This window comes from Debaryomyces fabryi (genome assembly GCF_001447935.2).
Source record: "Debaryomyces fabryi strain CBS 789 chromosome Unknown contig00177, whole genome shotgun sequence".
Taxonomy (NCBI): Eukaryota; Fungi; Ascomycota; class Pichiomycetes; order Serinales; family Debaryomycetaceae; genus Debaryomyces; species Debaryomyces fabryi.
This window is the reverse complement of record NW_015385603.1, coordinates 1-18,898: the sequence shown is the minus strand read 5'-3', so window position 1 is coordinate 18,898 and position 18,898 is coordinate 1. Positions and strand designations below refer to the sequence as shown.

General features: G+C 36.7%; 13 protein-coding genes across 13 annotated transcripts; 3 read left to right on the top strand and 10 right to left on the bottom strand.

The window, feature by feature from the left end:
* Window positions 1-190: 190 nt before the first annotated feature.
* On the bottom strand, window positions 191-1,021 carry AC631_05177 (microtubule-binding protein; the record flags this gene model as incomplete). The annotated part of the gene is made up of 1 exon (XM_015614006.1): window positions 191-1,021. The coding sequence occupies one exon, from the start codon at window positions 1,019-1,021 to the stop codon at window positions 191-193; it is 831 nt and encodes a 276-aa protein (XP_015465178.1).
* Window positions 1,022-2,233: 1,212 nt separating this feature from the next.
* On the bottom strand, window positions 2,234-2,680 carry AC631_05176 (uncharacterized protein; the record flags this gene model as incomplete). Its single annotated transcript, XM_015614005.1, has 1 exon — window positions 2,234-2,680. One exon carries the CDS (start codon window positions 2,678-2,680, stop codon window positions 2,234-2,236), a length of 447 nt encoding a protein of 148 aa, XP_015465177.1.
* Window positions 2,681-2,900: 220 nt separating this feature from the next.
* Window positions 2,901-4,139, top strand: ARR3 (Arr3p; the record flags this gene model as incomplete). Its single annotated transcript, XM_015614004.1, has 1 exon — window positions 2,901-4,139. The coding sequence occupies one exon, from the start codon at window positions 2,901-2,903 to the stop codon at window positions 4,137-4,139; it is 1,239 nt and encodes a 412-aa protein (XP_015465176.1).
* A 164-nt stretch (window positions 4,140-4,303) lies between these two features.
* On the bottom strand, window positions 4,304-5,140 carry AC631_05174 (uncharacterized protein; the record flags this gene model as incomplete). Its single annotated transcript, XM_015614003.1, has 1 exon — window positions 4,304-5,140. The coding sequence occupies one exon, from the start codon at window positions 5,138-5,140 to the stop codon at window positions 4,304-4,306; it is 837 nt and encodes a 278-aa protein (XP_015465175.1).
* Window positions 5,141-5,449: 309 nt separating this feature from the next.
* Window positions 5,450-7,135, bottom strand: PEX4 (E2 ubiquitin-protein ligase peroxin 4; the record flags this gene model as incomplete). The annotated part of the gene is made up of 1 exon (XM_015614002.1): window positions 5,450-7,135. The coding sequence occupies one exon, from the start codon at window positions 7,133-7,135 to the stop codon at window positions 5,450-5,452; it is 1,686 nt and encodes a 561-aa protein (XP_015465174.1).
* A 783-nt stretch (window positions 7,136-7,918) lies between these two features.
* ILV3 (dihydroxy-acid dehydratase) lies at window positions 7,919-9,700 on the top strand (the record flags this gene model as incomplete). Its single annotated transcript, XM_015614001.1, has 1 exon — window positions 7,919-9,700. One exon carries the CDS (start codon window positions 7,919-7,921, stop codon window positions 9,698-9,700), a length of 1,782 nt encoding a protein of 593 aa, XP_015465173.1.
* Window positions 9,701-9,928: 228 nt separating this feature from the next.
* Window positions 9,929-10,669, bottom strand: AC631_05171 (uncharacterized protein; the record flags this gene model as incomplete). Its single annotated transcript, XM_015614000.1, has 1 exon — window positions 9,929-10,669. The coding sequence occupies one exon, from the start codon at window positions 10,667-10,669 to the stop codon at window positions 9,929-9,931; it is 741 nt and encodes a 246-aa protein (XP_015465172.1).
* Window positions 10,670-10,792: 123 nt separating this feature from the next.
* On the bottom strand, window positions 10,793-12,100 carry APM1 (Apm1p; the record flags this gene model as incomplete). The annotated part of the gene is made up of 1 exon (XM_015613999.1): window positions 10,793-12,100. The coding sequence occupies one exon, from the start codon at window positions 12,098-12,100 to the stop codon at window positions 10,793-10,795; it is 1,308 nt and encodes a 435-aa protein (XP_015465171.1).
* Window positions 12,101-12,427: 327 nt separating this feature from the next.
* AC631_05169 (uncharacterized protein) lies at window positions 12,428-13,582 on the bottom strand (the record flags this gene model as incomplete). The annotated part of the gene is made up of 1 exon (XM_015613998.1): window positions 12,428-13,582. The coding sequence occupies one exon, from the start codon at window positions 13,580-13,582 to the stop codon at window positions 12,428-12,430; it is 1,155 nt and encodes a 384-aa protein (XP_015465170.1).
* Window positions 13,583-13,857: 275 nt separating this feature from the next.
* AC631_05168 (mitochondrial 37S ribosomal protein uS7m) lies at window positions 13,858-14,649 on the bottom strand (the record flags this gene model as incomplete). The annotated part of the gene is made up of 1 exon (XM_015613997.1): window positions 13,858-14,649. One exon carries the CDS (start codon window positions 14,647-14,649, stop codon window positions 13,858-13,860), a length of 792 nt encoding a protein of 263 aa, XP_015465169.1.
* A 576-nt stretch (window positions 14,650-15,225) lies between these two features.
* AC631_05167 (uncharacterized protein) lies at window positions 15,226-16,287 on the top strand (the record flags this gene model as incomplete). Its single annotated transcript, XM_015613996.1, has 1 exon — window positions 15,226-16,287. The coding sequence occupies one exon, from the start codon at window positions 15,226-15,228 to the stop codon at window positions 16,285-16,287; it is 1,062 nt and encodes a 353-aa protein (XP_015465168.1).
* Window positions 16,288-16,392: 105 nt separating this feature from the next.
* Window positions 16,393-17,463, bottom strand: AC631_05166 (uncharacterized protein; the record flags this gene model as incomplete). Its single annotated transcript, XM_015613995.1, has 1 exon — window positions 16,393-17,463. The coding sequence occupies one exon, from the start codon at window positions 17,461-17,463 to the stop codon at window positions 16,393-16,395; it is 1,071 nt and encodes a 356-aa protein (XP_015465167.1).
* Window positions 17,464-17,780: 317 nt separating this feature from the next.
* SDH4 (Sdh4p) lies at window positions 17,781-18,290 on the bottom strand (the record flags this gene model as incomplete). Its single annotated transcript, XM_015613994.1, has 1 exon — window positions 17,781-18,290. One exon carries the CDS (start codon window positions 18,288-18,290, stop codon window positions 17,781-17,783), a length of 510 nt encoding a protein of 169 aa, XP_015465166.1.
* Between the last annotated feature and the right edge of the window lie 608 nt (window positions 18,291-18,898).

The following is an 18,898-nucleotide window of genomic DNA, read 5'->3' as shown; positions in this document are numbered from 1 at the left end:
AAATTTTTTTTTTCAAACTTTGGCGTCTGGTCACGAGACCACATAAACCCCATATTTATCGGATAAACTAATAGCACCCTGAAGATATGCATTGGTAGACCTAAGTAGCTGTTATATATGACATGTAGAGATGTATATAGGATATAGAATGTGTATTTCGAAAGAAATATTATAGTTTTTTATGGGTGAATTAAAAGGATTCTCCATCCATGTCTACTTGGTCATTATTTGACTGAAACCCTTCCTCGGTCGAGTAAAGAATCGACTGGACCTTTTCTATGAATTCATTAACAGACAACTTGTTAAATTCGGGCTCATCGAGCAGTTTCAAATTCTCGGTGAGGATTTCGATTTCTCGTAACTTGTTGAAGTAAAAGTTTCGCTCGGTTTCAAGGCTTTCAGCCAGGATTTTGTATTCCTGAAGCTCCTCATTGACTGTGGCAAGCTCATTAGCTGTATCTGCCAACTCCTTGTTCAATTGTGAAAGCTTGGTGGTGGCGTTGGTGGGGGTATTTGGTGTGATTGACGTACGACCCGTCGATGGCACTCTGCTAGGCAACGTGGTACGGCGGGACCCAAGCGACGACTCAGACGATGTCCTAGACCGTTCTTGGGGTGTCACATTGAATCCGCTACCATTAGGGTACAGTCCGCTCACTTTACGTCTAGAGGCCGCGTCATAAACCCCGTTTACATCCTTGTTCTCGTGCCAGAACTTCTTGAACCACTGCAACAACAAAAGATTGTCTTGTAACCGGCATTTCACCAACCGCTCGACGTCTATGGTCTTATTTACTTTATGTTTGTTGAAACTGGCCTGTAATATCTTAAAATTGTGTATGTAATCGTATTCTGTCTGGGCATTGAATTTGACCTTTGACATTGGTATGCCTCCCACTATCGAGTCCATAAGCTGGCAATACGCCGCCCCGGTGCCGCAATTCTCGACCTTTCCGTATTGAAGGTCTAACGTACTATTAAGCCAATGCAATAGCTCTGTTCTCGACTCTCCTATCGCCATTTTGTCATCACCTAGTCAGCAGTGGTGATGTATGTATTTTGATCCACCCGTATTATTGAAATGTAAACAAACTGATGATATATTGGTAGGGACACTATCGCCTTCCAAAATGGGTCCTCCCATGCCTATCATTTCGATTTACGTCCAGTTAATTCCAGAGCTTGTTCCCATGTATCATGCAATAAAGCGCTACAATTTACCACTACTAATTGAAAGCAAAACAATAAAGATTCAAGATTTCGATCTTTACATATCTGACTGCAATTCCGTTTGCTACTAGTCGAACGCGTCATGTGATGGTGATCTGGGACGGTAAAAAAATGTTCGTCGGCTCGTTACCCGGAATTTGTTACCGGTTGGAATATTGAAAAATTTTTCTTAGTGATATATTGGTACTAATTCGAGCAGTTTAAATCAATAATCACAGTAATATAATACAAAATGGTATGTTATAGATAATGAAGGGAGAGAACAGCAGAAACCAGATATTGAATTTTTGAAAGTAGAGAAAATTTGGTATTCAGGATGTTGGAGTACTGACCCATACGTGGATATGGCATGGACATAAAACTAACAATTGACAGGATACTAAAACCCCAGTTACTTTAGCTAAAGTTATCAAAGTCTTAGGTAGAACCGGATCAAGAGGTGGTGTCACTCAAGTTAGAGTTGAATTCTTGGAAGATGCTTCCAGAACCATTGTCAGAAACGTCAAGGGACCAGTCAGAGAAAACGATATCTTGTGCTTGATGGAATCCGAAAGAGAAGCAAGAAGATTACGTTAGGATATGGCGAACATATAATAGAAAACACAATAAGATATCGATATCATTAGAGTTAATTCCCATCGGTTATGGACGAATTAATCTTGTACATTTAGTTATTACATAATTTAAATATATATTTTATTAAATGGATATGTAATAGTTCGTTAATCGTTCCGCAATTGTCAGTTATTGTATGACTGGAGCATTCTATTTTTCGTTAGGCTTCGATATAAGCAAAAATTCAGGCCTCTAAGAATGGGCTTTTTGTACAGCATGAATGTCGGCGAATTCTACTTCAAGCTAGGCCTGGACAGTTAGTACTCCTATTCAGTCTACAATGTGATGTAATAGATCGGCATATATATTCTTAGTCAAAGAGAGTTCAGGGAATATTGAACTCAACGTTATCGATATGTACATTATTGAGATGTTTCACCTTAGAAATTTACAGGCACTTTTCTACAAAAGATGCATAGGGTTCAGGCTTTTCTAACCACCCTGTAATTCCTTCGTTTAATACTGCAACCTTCAAATTTTCAGGCTTCTGGTCATTAATATAGTCTTGGATCCAACCTGCGACTTTGGTGGCTCTATTCTTTGAACTATTACAATGAACAATTATGTAATTCAAACTTGGATTAAACTCATACATCTTGTCCACTACCTGTCCCTTTATGTTCGTATTCCCAAAAATAGAAGTAGCAGGAACGTGAACTGAATTACGAATGAATCCTGGGGTACGGTCATTTCGCAAATCAAGAATTGTTGCAGATTTTCCAGCGGATAACAATTTTAAGACTTCAGCTGCAGACAAGCGAGATGCCGTTGCCAGTGGTTCCGGATAAAGTTCTAACCAATCCTTCACCAGGATTTTTGATTCAGTGCTCGCCATTTTCGTCTGAAAGCTATGAATTAACGTTGACAAATTGAAAATCTTAACTTATATAAGAACGGCAGAACACTCACCACGTGGGATGAAAATTTTTAAATAATTAATCTCCCATTACTAATCATAGCCTTTAAATACCTGCAAATACAAATTTTAGTTGATTTGAAAGTATTACATTGGAAGAGGGTATACAAGCTTCACTATGGTTTGTACTAACAAAAAAATGTCTAGTGACTTGCGTCGAGTTTTCGATGATCTCTCGTTGGTTGACAAACTACTACCACTTTGGATTATTTCAGCCATGATCTTGGGAATATTATTGTCCGTGTATGTGCCTTCTAGTCGAGAAGCATTCAATGGAGCTAAAGTAGTTGGGGTTTCAGTTCCATTGGCTGTAGGCCTTATAGTTATGATGATACCTCCGTTGTGTAAAGTTGAATGGGAGAACTTTTTCAGTTTTTTCAACCTGAAAAAATATTTAAGATCGATTTTAATATCTTTGGTGATAAACTGGGTTATATGCCCATTTTTAATGTTTGGTCTTGCTTGGCTCACATTGTTTGACTTAGACGAGTATAGAACAGGGATTATTATGATCGGATTGGCGAGATGTATTGCTATGGTGTTGGTTTGGAATGAAATATCTGATGGTGATAACTCATTATGTGCAGTTATTGTACTTTTGAATAGTTTACTTCAGATTGTTCTTTATGCACCTTATCAAATATTCTTCTGCTACGTGATAACTGGTGATTATCATCATTCCCAAGGAGCGGGTGCTGGGGTCACATATCTGTTGGTTGCGCAAAGTGTTGCTTTCTTTTTAGGTATTCCACTTGCTATTGGTTTCTTGATCAGACTTTTAGCTATATCTACCGTTGGTATAAAAGTATACGACTCAAGAATACTTCCTTTCATCGGACCTTGGGCGTTAATAGGTTTATTGTATACTATTATCGTCATTTTTATAGAGACAGGTAACGATTTTATCCGTGATATAGGATCTGGGTTACGTTGCTTTGTCCCATTGACTGTCTACTTTATGATTACATGGTTTGGAACTTTTTTCTTTTTAAGATGGTTCTTGGGGCGCGTTTCTCCTAGAGAAGAAGGAGAAATCAGCGAAAACACTGAATTGTTGTGTGGTTGCGAAAAACAGATTGCAAAGGTTTCAGGCAAATGGGTTACGAATTGCTCAGCAAGTTATTCTGAGACCATCACTCAAACTTTTACTGCTGCATCGAATAATTTTGAATTAAGTCTTGCAATAGCAATCTCATTATATGGATCTGGAAGTAAAGAATCCATAGCAGCTACATTTGGTCCTTTATTAGAGGTCCCAATTTTACTAATATTATGTTTTGTTGCTAAATACTTCAAAATCAAATTTTTATGGTCAGACGTTAATGATGAAGTCGAAGAAGTGATAGATATGAATAATGTCACTCAAATTTCAAATTAACGGTATTATGTAAATAGATAGTATAAGAGGTATTTCTTATTTTTAACTAATTTGTATTTATATTTATATATCACAGTATAAGCTAATCAAGTATGTGTAATTAGTGTTTCACATAATGTATACTATTTGAGTGCTTATTCTATTTATTTAGATGAATTGCTGAATTAATCCTTGATGGCATATATTTGAAATGAACCAATATAGTCGTTGAAGTTGACATTATTGATTTCTGCCTCATTCATAACATCAGATCCAGTTTTACAAGAGGTCTTCTGTGCACAATCAGACATTAAGGCTCCTTCTTTATAAACATTAAGGTCTTTATTAGTGTTCACTATTACAATTCGCAGAAATCCTGCTTCTTTAAGCCACTTCTCATACTCTTCAACACTTCTTGCTCCAGAAACACACCCAACATAAAAGGCTAAGTTGTTCTTAATTGTATCTGGCAAGTCCTTAACAGATAAAATGTCTGATATGGCAACTCTTCCTTCCGACTTTAATAACCTATAAATTTCCTTAAAAGCTGTTGGCTTTTCGTCGTCTGGGACCAAGTTTATAACACAATTAGAAATAACAACATCAGCAGTTCCGTCTTCAAGTGGAATATCGGTTATACGTGATTCGATAAATTCGACATTCGTATAGCCCCCCTTTTCTGCATTTGCTCTAGCAGTATTAATCATTTCCTTGAGCATGTCTATACCAACGGCTTTTCCGTGTTTGCCGACCTTTTTTGCAGCAAGGAAAACATCAATCCCACCACCCGATCCTAAATCAATCACTACTTCTCCTTCTTTCAAATTAGCAAGTGAAAGTGGGTTTCCACAAGAAACTCCCAAATTAGATTCGGTAGGGATAGTTTTCAAGTCATCAAGTGAATACCCAAAAGATTTAGCGACATCTTGATTGTAGCCGGCTAATGTGTTATCAGTTGTCAGTTTATTCACATGAGCCGAGTAATGCTCTTCTACTAAAATGTACTTTGGATTGGCTTTCATATTATCTCATAAAAAGGGTTCTTATATTACCGTGAGATTGATTTAGCGCAACTATACAATTAAATGGAATTTGTTTCACGAACTCGGAACACTTTCCACAACACAAATTACTCAACGTGCTCCATACAACCCGAAAGAAGCAATATTATGTTTTGAGGAGCATAGAATAAAATCGTTAGCGGACAAGTTTTGTACATTTTGTACATTAAGTTAGTACATGATTTAAATATATATATTGTTGATGGTTATGTAATAGTTCGTTAATCATTATGCAATTGTCTAGTAAATAATTTCTACGACTGGAGCATCCTATTTTTCGCCAGGCTTCGATTTAAGCAAATTCAGGAACCTCTTTCTTTTTGAAATTTCGGGCTCGTCCTGCAAACTGGTCTTTGACTTCGAGTTTTTTCTTGAGAGGGACTTCTTTAAATTAGAGAACGACGATCTCGATGACCCTGAGTCAGTTCTTTGTAAAGAAATATCCAGACCAGCGTCCAATTCCTGACTTATGATAGACTTAGGAGTGGCCAGTCCAGCAGATGAACTCTGCGTGCGATTTGGTGGGATTTCAGTACGCAAGTTTTCAGGTTCTGGTTGCTGGGTTAATGGGACTCTTATTGTTTGCGATGGTTTGTTCATATCATAACTATCAACGTCGCCACCTTCCGGTTCGGGTATTGTGTGTCTTTTTTGACTGTAGGTTTCAACGAGTGGACTTTTTGGCTTGCCATTAGATATAGCTGGCTCCTTTGATGCTTGCTTCACTTGATTCTCATCTAATGGGTTTACTTGGTTGGGCGAGCTAGATTGCAGTTTTCTGATATACTCCTCGTGCTTCTTGATTTTATCGTCTACTTGCTTCATGAAGTTTTGTCTTACTCTTTCCAACTCACCATTACTAGAGTTGTAATTCTGGTCCTTTATGCTCTCATGAAATTCCGTTGTATCAGGCGACGCCGATTTCAGACACAATATCTCCACTTGTTTGGTAACATTTGCAGTCACTTTCTGTTTCACTCCCTGTAAGTCATTATCTGCATGAGTCTCTTCTATCGATCCCTGAGATGAGCTAGATGAATGGCCGATTTCGTCTACCTTTGCAATAAACTGTTTTGTAACTTCCTCTCCCACATCATGGATGACTTTGTAGTTTGGTACATGCTTGGTTCCTGTTGAGGCAGATGATTCTGGTATATTTAATTTGTCCTTCAAGTCATCAATCTTACTGAGCTTTAAATCCAATTTCGACTTAATTTCGTTCTGAGTGTCCGTAGGCACTACTGGTCTTGAAAGTCTGTAAGAAAAAGTATGATTTGCATCATTTGTAGAGGAACTCTCTAATATCGAATTGGTCTCGTTGACAATTTCTTGCGCTTGGTTCTTTATTTCATGGATTGCCTTGCTGGCATCATTTGAAACCTCCATCGACTCAATATCCAAGTTTTTCTCTACAATTTCGTCGCCGTCTTCCTTAACTCCCGTAATGTCTTTTTCTCCCCTATCTGACGTTAGAAATGTACCAAATTTCCACATGTAATACTGCACCACGCTCTCAAAGGCAGTCTTGTCATGTCTGAATAAGTTTGCCAGATCAATGTTTAACGGCGAATCCGGCTCTGGATCATCAATAAGCATCAATATTGCCACCACCAAGTATTGCAAGTTCCATGCTGGTGACCAGTTCTCTTGTTTCAATATATCAAGACAAATCTCTCCCGTATCTATGTTAATATTGGGATGACATATTGGTGTAGACCTATCAAACTCAATTTTTGGTGGTGTAAGTGGGTAGGTGGTAGGCACCGCAATATTAAGCCTCCATTTCCCGTTATAATAGTATCTACTTTCACTTTTGCCTGGTTTACTCACAACTGCCTCCCATTCAAGAATATTAGACATGTCAACAGGTAATAGCGACACAATCTGAGGATTTGCTTCGTGCGCCGGGGTCTTCTTGAGTTGGTTATATTCCTTAAATAATCGCTTCTCTGCCATTTTGACTTTAATCCTATAACCTTAACGTATCGATCCTATAATCAAATAACGTTAAAAGTCGACGTCGTTATTATGAACTCTTCTTACAATTAGGTACCAGTACACTTCGTGACCCTCGGATAGTATATAGCGCTTATTTTTTCGATCGTCTCAATCATGTGATACGTCTTTATCCTACACTGTTCGCTTCCTTATTAGCCACTACCAGCATTACCAGAGTCATTCTACACATTACACCTATTAGTCCACTATTTACAGCATTAAACCCTTGGACCGGTATACTTCCTACAGTTTAGTTCCCTTCCGTCGATTCTTCACTACGTATCATACATTGTGGCCACAAATAAACTCGTGGAGAATATTCCTCGCAGGTACCAATTAGGCGTAAATTTAGGCGCATTTAGGCGTTGCAACGTACCAGTGCCAGGAGGCTACGTCATTATGGGAAACGAACAGGAGGTTGGGGAAAAAAGTCGGTCTCCGAAGAGAGCGATACGTGCGTGACTCATATATTCTATGACATAAAATTTTCTGCTCCGTTCGGGCGACCGGCCAGAGGACCAAATGGCTGCAAGTGCTTATTTAATAAACATTAATGATTGGAGCAGCGGACTTTTGGGATTGGCACACTACTCTATCGCTGGTGAAGCATGTCCTGTATATAAAAAATTATCAATTTTTCACTTGACTCACCATGGTATACAAAAGGCACTGTAGTTGTTACATTGAACACTGCTATAAGCATTAGACTGTATTAAAGTATATTTTAGGAAACAATACAATATGAGTGCATTGACAAGGTGTAAACATAACTTTAGAGGTAGAAATATTAGGTTATTCTCCAATTCGGCCGTGAATGGTGAGAAGAAGTTGAATAAGTACTCTTCCATTGTGACGGAGCCAAAATCGCAGGGGGCATCCCAAGCGATGTTGTATGCGACCGGGTTTAGTGAGGATGATATGAGCAAGGCACAGGTCGGTGTTGGTTCAGTCTGGTGGTCAGGAAATCCATGTAACATGCACTTGATGGAGTTGAACAATAAGGTGACCGAATCTGTCAACAGATCGGGGTTGAAGGGGATGCAATTCAACTCGATTGGTGTCTCGGATGGGATTACCAATGGTACTGATGGTATGAGATACTCTTTGCAATCGCGTGAAATTATCGCCGACTCGTTTGAGACCATTATGATGGCCCAGATGTACGATGCCAACATTGCGATTCCGCTGTGTGACAAGAACATGCCAGGTACCTTGATGGCCATGGGTAGACACAACAGACCTTCTATTATGGTTTATGGTGGTACCATTATGCCAGGTTCTCCAACTTGTGGTAACTCGATTATTCCTGACAAGATTGATATTATCTCTGCTTTCCAATCGTATGGTCAATTCTTATCGAAACAGATTAATGAGGATGAGAGAAAGGATATCATTAAGAATGCTTGTCCTGGTGCTGGTGCTTGTGGTGGTATGTACACTGCCAACACCATGGCCTCAGCTGCTGAAGTGTTAGGTATGTCTTTACCATACTCATCGAGTGCACCAGCCACTTCGAAGGAAAAGGAACATGAATGTGCTACTGTTGGTGATGCAATCAAAAATTTGTTAGTCCTTGACTTAAAGCCAATGGATATCATGACCAAGAAGGCTTTTGAAAACGCAATCACTTATATTATTGCTACTGGTGGTTCTACTAATGCCGTCTTGCATTTGATTGCTATGGCAAATACTGTCGGTGTTGATTTAACTGTCGATGATTTCCAAAGAATTTCAGACTCTACTCCATTATTGGCAGACTTTAAGCCAAGTGGTAAATATGTTATGGCTGACTTACAGAAATATGGTGGTACGCCCGCTGTCATGAAATTATTGTTAGCCGAAGGTTTAATCGATGGATCGCAATATACTGTCACTGGTAAGACTATCAAAGAAAACTTGGACTCTGTTAAAGGTTTACCAGCCGAACAAGATATTGTTAGACCATTATCTAATCCATTAAAGCCAAGCGGCCATTTACAAATTTTGAAGGGTTCTTTAGCTCCAGGTAGTGCTGTCGGTAAAATTACTGGTAAGGAAGGTACTTACTTCAAAGGACAGGCTAGAGTTTTCGATGATGAAATGGCATTTATTACTGCTTTGGAAAAGGGTGAAATTAAGAAGGGTGAAAAGACCGTTTGTGTCATTAGATACGAAGGTCCTATAGGTGGTCCAGGTATGCCAGAAATGTTGAAACCATCTTCCGCATTAATGGGCTACGGTTTAGGTCAAGATGTTGCCTTGTTAACTGATGGTAGATTCTCCGGTGGTTCTCACGGTTTCTTAATTGGTCATATTGTTCCAGAAGCTGCAGTTGGTGGTCCAATTGCTTTAGTGCATGATGGTGATGAAATTGTTATCGACGCTGAAAACAACAAAATCGACTTACTAGTATCCGAAGATATCTTGGCTGAAAGAAGAAAGGAGTGGACTCCACCAAAACCAAGATATACAAGAGGTACATTGGCTAAATATTCTAAATTAGTCAGTGATGCTTCATTAGGTTGTGTGACCGATTTGGTATAATCATTAATTTCAAACTGACTTTTTTTAATTCTATCTATCTTATTTTTTATCTGCATCTTATACCTTTATGTCCTATGAAAGGATTTTAATATATTTGTCCAATGAATGGATTGAACCATACTATGACTTGTATTCTCTCTTACATTTGCTTATTAAAACTATACCTTAACCTTATAAACTACCCAAATGCCTCATGATGCTAAGCTCAATTGATAAGTGTACTACTCCTTATTTATTAATAGAATCCTTAGTTATCAATTTAACTAACAAGTCTAAAACGTAAATCCTATCATCCGCTAGCTGTGGGTATTTGAACAACTCATCGATGTAGAAATAAGGTACCTTTAAACTCTGCAATGTTTCGAATGTTTCAATACTATACTGTTTTGAATTAAATATGATTTTATCATCTAAAGCCTCCAATTCATTATTTAGCTTAATTTTTTCGTTATTTACGCTATGATCTTTAATCTGTTCATTTAAATTTGATAGCTTTGATAATTTCGTATTTGGACGTAAATTTTTAATTGAATCCTGATGATCCTTTAAAATCGTTTCTCGAGACTCTTTATAACTGTCTTGAAGTTTGAAATGCTTAAATATTAATTGTTCTATTGTTTGCAATTTATTTTTGTTTGGCAATATGTTATTCACGATATATTGCTTCGCATGATATCTATTAGTGATGTACTTTGGGTCTGGTCCTTCTACTACAGCTCTGACTTGATCTTTCTTGTTGTGATCTACCTCATCTGGAATAGAATCATTTAGAAGTTTATTTAGCTTCCCAATATAATGATCTCTTTTAGATAAAATGTCCAAAACTTTTTCTTTATGCTTCGATTCAATCGACTTTGTTATCTTTGATTCATTTTCAAAGGTCAATTTAGAAAATCTCTTAGACTTCGACGTTAATTCATATGTTTTAATACAATTATGGACAGCAAATTTGATTTTATCATCCGTCATTGATAAAGAATTATACTGCTATTTTTTCAATGCTCGTTTCTGCCTTATAATTGTGAATAAATTTATAGTATTTATATAATTATTTAGACTACCGATGCAAATAAATGTATTATTTATATATACTTATTTAAGTCTAACGGTATAGTCGTCGCCTGCCTTGGTAATATATCTGACCCAAGGGTAAGACTGGTATTGTAATTTTGGTTCATTAATTCTTAAATATCTGACTTGGATACCACTTGTGGTAAAATAAGGAATTGAAAAATTAACTTTGATTGGTTTTTTGGACAATATAGTTTCTGAATCGACCACAGAAGGTAATCCTAACTCAGCCCTCATGTGAAATTGCTTACCTCCTGGGAAAGTCTTCAATTTCCAAATCAAACAAGCCTTTTCTGGTATCCATTTAACAGTTCCATATTCCGGAGTAAATTTTGGAGTGTCAGCGTCATCTGGTAATGGGATCACAACCTCTACGTTATTAGCAACAGATTTTTTCTTAATTTGTGCCTTGACAGAACATAATATTTCTATTCTTGAATGCTTATGAACTTTGGTCTTACAATTGACCAAAATCAATGGCTTCACCAAAAATTGATTTGACGACAATCTATAAGACATTAAGGTGAATTCGCCGTCAGGAGGTATAAATGTAATAATCTTTTCATTTTCAAATTTAGATAACCTAACACATTGATGGAACTTTATATCTTCTAGATCGATATTTTTATTATTAGATTCGCTATTAAAGATACCTTTATCGTTCAACCCTAACCTTAAATCTGGCATACCACTTAAGTGGGATTTGATCTTGACCTCCCCTAAAATTTCACTATTCAACACTTGTCCTTGCGCGTTTATTAACATATTAATAGACTCAACCACATCCAAGAATGCTTCATTTTTCTTATACACAATCCCATCACTTCTCCAATTAACAGAATTGGTAACTGCATTAGGTGGTTGAACAATTCTCAGGGATGTTTTTCTGATTAATTTGAAATAATCCTGGGTGATGTATTGCTTTAAAATCTGTGTGTCACTGGTTTGTGGATGTCCAAAATCCATCATTTCATCCAACAATTCATATATTATGACGAAGTTATCTCTGATTGATTCCTCTTCTAACACTTTGAAATACTCAGTCAAAACTTCAATCAATTTCGATAAGAAAACAATTATCGCCATAACATTATCATTCTTTCTTGTTAATGCACATACATATAAATTATTATGATTGATATAAATATAATTTATACCTTGATAGTTTACAAATGGTTTATAGTTAGACTCTTCGTTATTTTCATCATTCTCAAGATCCAATAATAAAAGCGGAAATTTTTCAATCGTATTAGAAGGAATATCTCCTTTATAATCTCTTGAAAGTAAGGTTTTCCCCTTTATATCCAAGAAGTGTATTTGGGATGCCATTATTGATCATAGCAGTTGTTGTTGACAATTAACAAATCATCATTTTCAAGTTCACTTAAAACACGATTTATATGCAGGAAATATTTTTCTTCTATAATAGTGTTTATCGAACTAATAAGACTTCTGTAACAACGTGTATTTCACTAATTTATTATCCCTATCTGTCTTGATATGTCTCTTACTGTCTAAATCCTTACATATATCTTATATATTACGAAATTCTCCGATGATCACTTTCTCTGCCTTCTTACTTCCAAAATTACAAACATTAAAGTTGCAACTTTTTGAGAATCATGTTAAAATTGCAAAATTTAAGTAGATTTGGTATTAAAATGACGATTCATTATCGGAATTATAATTATATATTGACACGAAACCACTTTCATTATAATAATGACTTTGAGAAATTGAGTCGCTAATCGTTGGGTATTTCTGAATATTTCCATCAATGAATCTGTTTTGTTGTATGGAATAGTTGTGTAAGTTCGAACGCTCTTTTACTTTAAATGTGCCTTCTGAGTTGTACATCCTCTTGGTTGAAATAGTTTTGTATTCTGCAGATTTTGCATTTATGAAATCAGGGGTTAAATTTTCAAAATCGTGGATTGATTTCGGTGATAGTCCAACTGATACCTTTGCTGCAGATAACGAGATAGCATTAAGAACCAACTTCCATGAGTTCTGAACTCTTGTTCTGTGATTGTCAGTATTGATAGAGCAATTCCGTCTAGAACTAGAATTTTGCATCTTTGACGCGATAGAAGGAATTCCAGAGGTACCAATTGGAGAAACTTTTACATTTTCAAAGTCAAAGAGGTTGCTAGATGAAGAAGTGGCAGTTCTATCTAGATAATGACTGCTATGGTTGGCTAAGGGAGTTTCATTAATATCTGAAGAAATAGAATTTAAGTCTATCAATGGTGATGCATTCCAAGATGGATCAAAACCATGCTGTCCATTGGAATAGATATACTCCAGGCTATTTGGCTCAACAGTATCCAAAAGGGAAAGCAGAGATCTCTGATGGTTTGCTAGTTTTGTATTATGCTTGTAAGTATCTGGTATATCAGTGGTTGGAGTGTACAAACGGAGTGAACCTGAATAGCTGCGAATATTTCTATATTTGTCTTGTTCCATATGGAACCCTGAATAGGAATTTTCCGTCAAGGCATTATCATCATACCCTTTGAACAAATCTCTCTGCTTCAAAAACTGTGACTTTAGGTATCTTGAAGTGTCCACTTCAATTATTTGGTTAACATTTCTGTCCAATTTTTTTGGGACTAAAGCCAAAAATTCACCGGGTTTTATGAAGTATTTATCGTGAGGTTGGGTTCTTAGAGAGAGAAGCCGTTGGTTTTTTAGCTTCGTTTGAATAACTCTCGGGTTTCTATCATTACTATAGTATCTTTGTTTATATCGCGTTTTATAGTATTCAACTTTGTAACGAAGATCGTGAAATGTGTATTGTATTGAATGCATAGTTTCTTTTTGTATAATCTTTGGAATGAAGCATACAATACTATATATGTCTTTAAAAGTTATAAAGTAAATTCATAGTTAGAAAACGCTTGAATATTATGCCTGAGAGCTGCTATGACAAAAAGTATGAAAGAAATACTTCTGTGGCTACAAAATCCGGATTAATAATTTTTACGCAAATTACAATAGAATTATATTATTTCGATAAATCTTTAAATTTAATGGTTAATGATTCTTATATACAAGATGTAGAGATTATAATCAAATGAAGCTTCTCATAATTTAATATAAGCTCTATGGGCCATAGCAGATTTGTGCATTTGGGCTTTTCTATCATAACCAGATGATTTACCTTCGTAAGCAGAAATAATTTCTTCAGCTAACCTAACCGAATAGTCTGGGGATTTCTTCTTTGAAGCACCTTCCAAGATCCATGTGATTGGATATCTATTTCTTTGTCTCTTTTTTAATGGGTATGGAACGGTTCTGTTTTTGGCAGCACCAGTCTTTTGAACCTTGGTTGCCATTAATGGTGCCATTTTATCTAATGTTTCTTCCAATATTACCAATGGATCTTTTCTAGTCTTCAAATAGACAATATATAATGCTCTGGATAAAATTTTTTGTGCTTTCGATTTTTTACCGTCTCTCATAATAAGGTTTGTGAAATTGTCAATGATAGGATTAGAAGGAAGTGGAATCCTCTTGTTTGCAAATGCCTCAACTTCAGCAAGCTGTTCTTCAGTTGGTTCAAACTTTTCTTCCAAAAATGGTGCTGGATTAGCCAAATGTGAAATATAAACTTCGGATTCGGATTCAACATGACTCTTACCCCCCTTTAATTGTTGTACAGCATTCAACCACTCATCAACATCACTCTCGGTAATGCTTTCTTTATTCAATGGAAAAACTTGAGCAGTTAAACTGAAATCATTTTTTTCAGAAGCCTTAGTGCTTGATGAATTATATCTAATTATTGGAGAATAGATAAGCCTTGGAGTTCTGCTTCTTAAGGTACCCGCTATAGGAGCTTGCAACTGTCTTACACAAGCTCTGATGAATGTCATTTCTATACCACCTTTCTATGCTTTATCGGAAACAAAGTATCTGACTACCATAATGGTCAATCCAAATGAAAAATTCTTTTGTGTGCTAAATATGTCCATGTTGATATTTACTATGCATAGCGTAAATATGCGCCCTAACATTTACTGTTATATACTGTTCAACATAATATCTTTACGAAACTAAACATACAGTTGGGAGCATTACATTTGTACTTGATGTTTCTGTATATTTGAATGGAATCTTTAACCCCCAAGGGTTTATAAAATAAAGTTGCGGCTTTTTAGGATAGATGTAAAATTTCACAGCCAAACCAATGGCACTTTACAGTGGCATTGATTTATTCAAAGTTCAAAAAAGAGACAATTTGGCTTCACTGGACGTATTTGGGGTGATTCTATTACTACTAAGATATTTATATTGGTAAATAAATTTGTTGTAGGAAGCTTTTGTAACTTGAGGTTTAAAGCTAGTCTATAGTTGAGCGCGTTGATAATCGCGTTTCCCATCAGTAAACAAGTAAAGGTTTATACCATTCCTTGTTGAATTATACGATATTTCATTAGGTCTTATAAGTCATGCCAGAATTGGCGATTCCACCGTTGGAACCACAGTTGGCAGAAATATTTGAAGATGTGGTATTTTCAAAACAATATAAAGAATTACCTCAAGTTAAATGGTCGTCCGATATACTACCGAAATTAATAAATAGGCTTGAAGAAATAGCTAGCTTAGCAAACAAACATGGCGAAAAGTACAGTAAAAGACCTCGTGGAGTTGATCTCCCACAATCTATAAATAGGAGGAAAGACGCTATTGTTAGGCATTTAAATGATGTATTTCTGAACAAGCCGCCGTTTACAATTCAGAGAATAGCAGAGATAACGTTAAACCCAGAAAAGGAGGGATATTCACTTACAAACAATGCTAAAGTATTGAAATATTTTAATTCGTTTTCAAAGTTGGTAGTGGTTGCATCCTCTGTATTTGACTATCCAGAAGTTACCTTTGTGAATCCTACAATGGGAGGTTCAAAAGCTACAAACCCACCTACAAATCAGACAGTGCAGACAATACCATTAGTGCCGATACCTTGGTTGAAGACAGAAAGTCCTGGTAGAGAAAAACAACCGGAGGGAAATAGTCTGGTTCTTGATCCTATGCTTATTTCTCCTCCACCGGCTGGCCAACTGGAGAATAGTAAACTTCATAGAACTCCAGAAAATGGTAGTACCAACGAAAAAAATGTACAGACTCCCTCTGTGTCTCCTTCGAGGCGTAGAAGAGAGCCAGATACCAGAGAAGTACAATCTGAGTCCAAGCAAGAGTATGCTGCAAAACGGGCACGCACAGACGAAAAACCGAGTCCTTGTAAACAGGGACCAAGTGAAGTAGATAATGATGAAGATAGAATGGATATATCCAATAGCACTCTTGAGGATATTACGCCTAGCAGTTCAAATGTCACACCGACAAAGTCACAAAATAATAATTCAGATCCTATAAGTGATGAGCATAATGATACTACCGGCAGCGAGACCATATTAAACAACAAAGATCGCGATTTAGATAATGAGAATAAAATGGATATAAGTAGTGAAAATATTATCGTCAGTGATGAAGAACCCCTTGTATATTAATATTTATGTTCTTACTCTATATTAACGTATAATTTTTGGAATTTTTCCATCTAGAAAAATAAATCGATTAAAAACTTCTAAGAATTATTTTTACATATATCAAATTTACAAAGGTGACCGAGATCTGGTTCTTGCGGAACCTTCCCACGATCTGTCCCTATATTCAGACCTTGGTTGATATGAATCAGTGCGTGGGTATCTAGCACGTTCCTCTCTATTGGATTCTCCCGGCACATAACTACTTCTTTCACCACTATTTGGATAATATCCTCCTCTACGACCACGGTAGCCACCTCTTCTTGGTGGACCATAATACCCATTTCTAGGCGGGTAAACTCCATATGGTTTTGGACCAGACCCGCCATATCCATAGCCGCTCAGTCCTCTTCTATTATAAATAGGGCCTCCGTATCCACCTCTATATCCACCTCTGTATCCACGTCCTCGTCCAAACTTTGGATGATGATGTCTTTGATTGTAACGTGGCATAAAATCACCAGTTAGCAACACATGGTTTGCTAAAATATCGTCACCTTTATTCTCGTATTCAATTTTCCATTTACCGTTTCTTGGTCCCTTGTCTTCTTCATAAATCCATTGGTTTATAGCCTTTACAGGGATGAAATCAACGTACAAGGGCTTCCTCTCTACCGAATATTCCTTTGGAGGGGTTGGTTCTGATAAAGAGTCCTTATCCTCAGCTTCCTCGTACTCTTGCAATTGCTTCTCATACTTTTCTTTTTCACGAAGCTCATGTTCATCCTTCAATCTCGAGTCTTCTTCTTCTGAAGGATACGTTTTTCCGTTCAATCTTTCCCTAATATATTTTGCTCCTTCTTCCTTATCAACGAGTACTATACCATGTGTTCTCGTTCTGTTTAGCCACGCCCTTTCAATGACATTGTCACCACCAGTTGATGCCAATTCTTTCAAGTAATTCTGAAAATCAATTGCGTTTATCGGCCTACGCAAATTACCGATGAACAATGCCCTCGTAAGGTTGAATGAAGGTTCCTCTTTAACTTCGTAGACAACTTCTTCTTGTGGCTCAAGCTCATCTGGGGTTTGCAAACCATGGTGGTCTACGGGCTTTTTTTCGGGCTCCACATTCTCTCTCTCTGGTTCTTCATTGAACTCTGGCCTTCTTTCGTAATTGATATCTTCAGTATCACTCATTACCTCTTGGAGATGTACGGAAACACAATTTCTTCTTTCAGATTGCTAAATCTCTTGTTATCATTTGAGAACAGTATGGTTGTGGAATCGTGTATGATTCAAAAACTAAATTACACTTAGAAGGACAATAAATTCGTCTATAGATCATTAATAAAAGGCTAATATATACAAAGCTGTGATAGCAAAGATCACTGTAGGAACGGACAACTAATTCAAATGTAAGTTTTGATGTGTTTCCAAAAACTTCAAATAGAAGCTGCAAAATAATGTACTGATGTAAGAAGTACGATGTGGAGTAATTTAATATGATAGTACATCTAACAGTTCCAGATATTCTTGATTAATTCGAATAAACCGTTGCCTTCAGTTTCTAAGAGATAGACCCCGTACATACCCACAAATGTACCAAAAGTTAATAGTTTGCTTGCAAGTCCATACCATATGCCGTAGACTCTTTTAGGTATATAGTCAATTATGCAAGATTTGAAACCAGTATGGCAATGAAATAATAAAGCTATGGAAAAAATTGAGTCGATCATAGGATATTCAACCCCTGCGATGAATGGGGTCATCGATAAGGGTACTAAACCGATAGCAATAAAGCGCTCGTAAGTCCAGTGGTATCCACCTTCGTAGAAGGATGCTTCTGGTGGTTTATATGCGTCATTAACAGTACCAACAACAAAGCCTGGTGGTTGTTCTATCTTTTTAAATTTTGAAAAATCTGGCTTCAATGAGATGCATCTTACAATTGATGAAGGCTTTATAGCCGAACGTGATCTTACTATGGAAAATACTCCTGGAGATGGGCGAAAATGTTGAAGCATATTTAAGGATATCAGCTTTACAATTAGCAAATATTTATTGTATTTCTACAAGTAGGTATTTGGTTTGGCCAGTGGAAGACGAAATAAAAAAAATTCGTTTGGTAATCAGTGCGGGCTGCGTAACCAAGAATACATCTTGACATGATATCTATACCAAAACTACTGTTAGATTACCCCTAGGTAGCATGAAAACTTCTAAGGAATTGTATTTGATGTACGTGAATCCTGATTTATGTGAAAATTGTATCCAAATATGTAGGAGGATCAATATATGTTTCGAAAAATTAGTTTATTTTAATCTATTTACAATATGAACACGAAGAAATAAATGATCCCTGCGTTCAATTACCAAGAAGCCTTGGTAACACCAGGAATTAACCCTGCTCTAGCTCTTTCTCTGAAAGCCGTCTAAAATTGTTAGTATATGATGTCTTGAGTTCAAAATGGTTTCCCAAAATGCGGCCGGTCTGAATACACCAAAGAAGCTATCCCCAATACTATCGTACCCCTAACATTCACCACGACGTTAGATACTATTGTGAAGACGCTTCATTGCTATATTGACCTCCTAATATAAACATACTCTGTTAAGCTTAAAATCGGTAAGC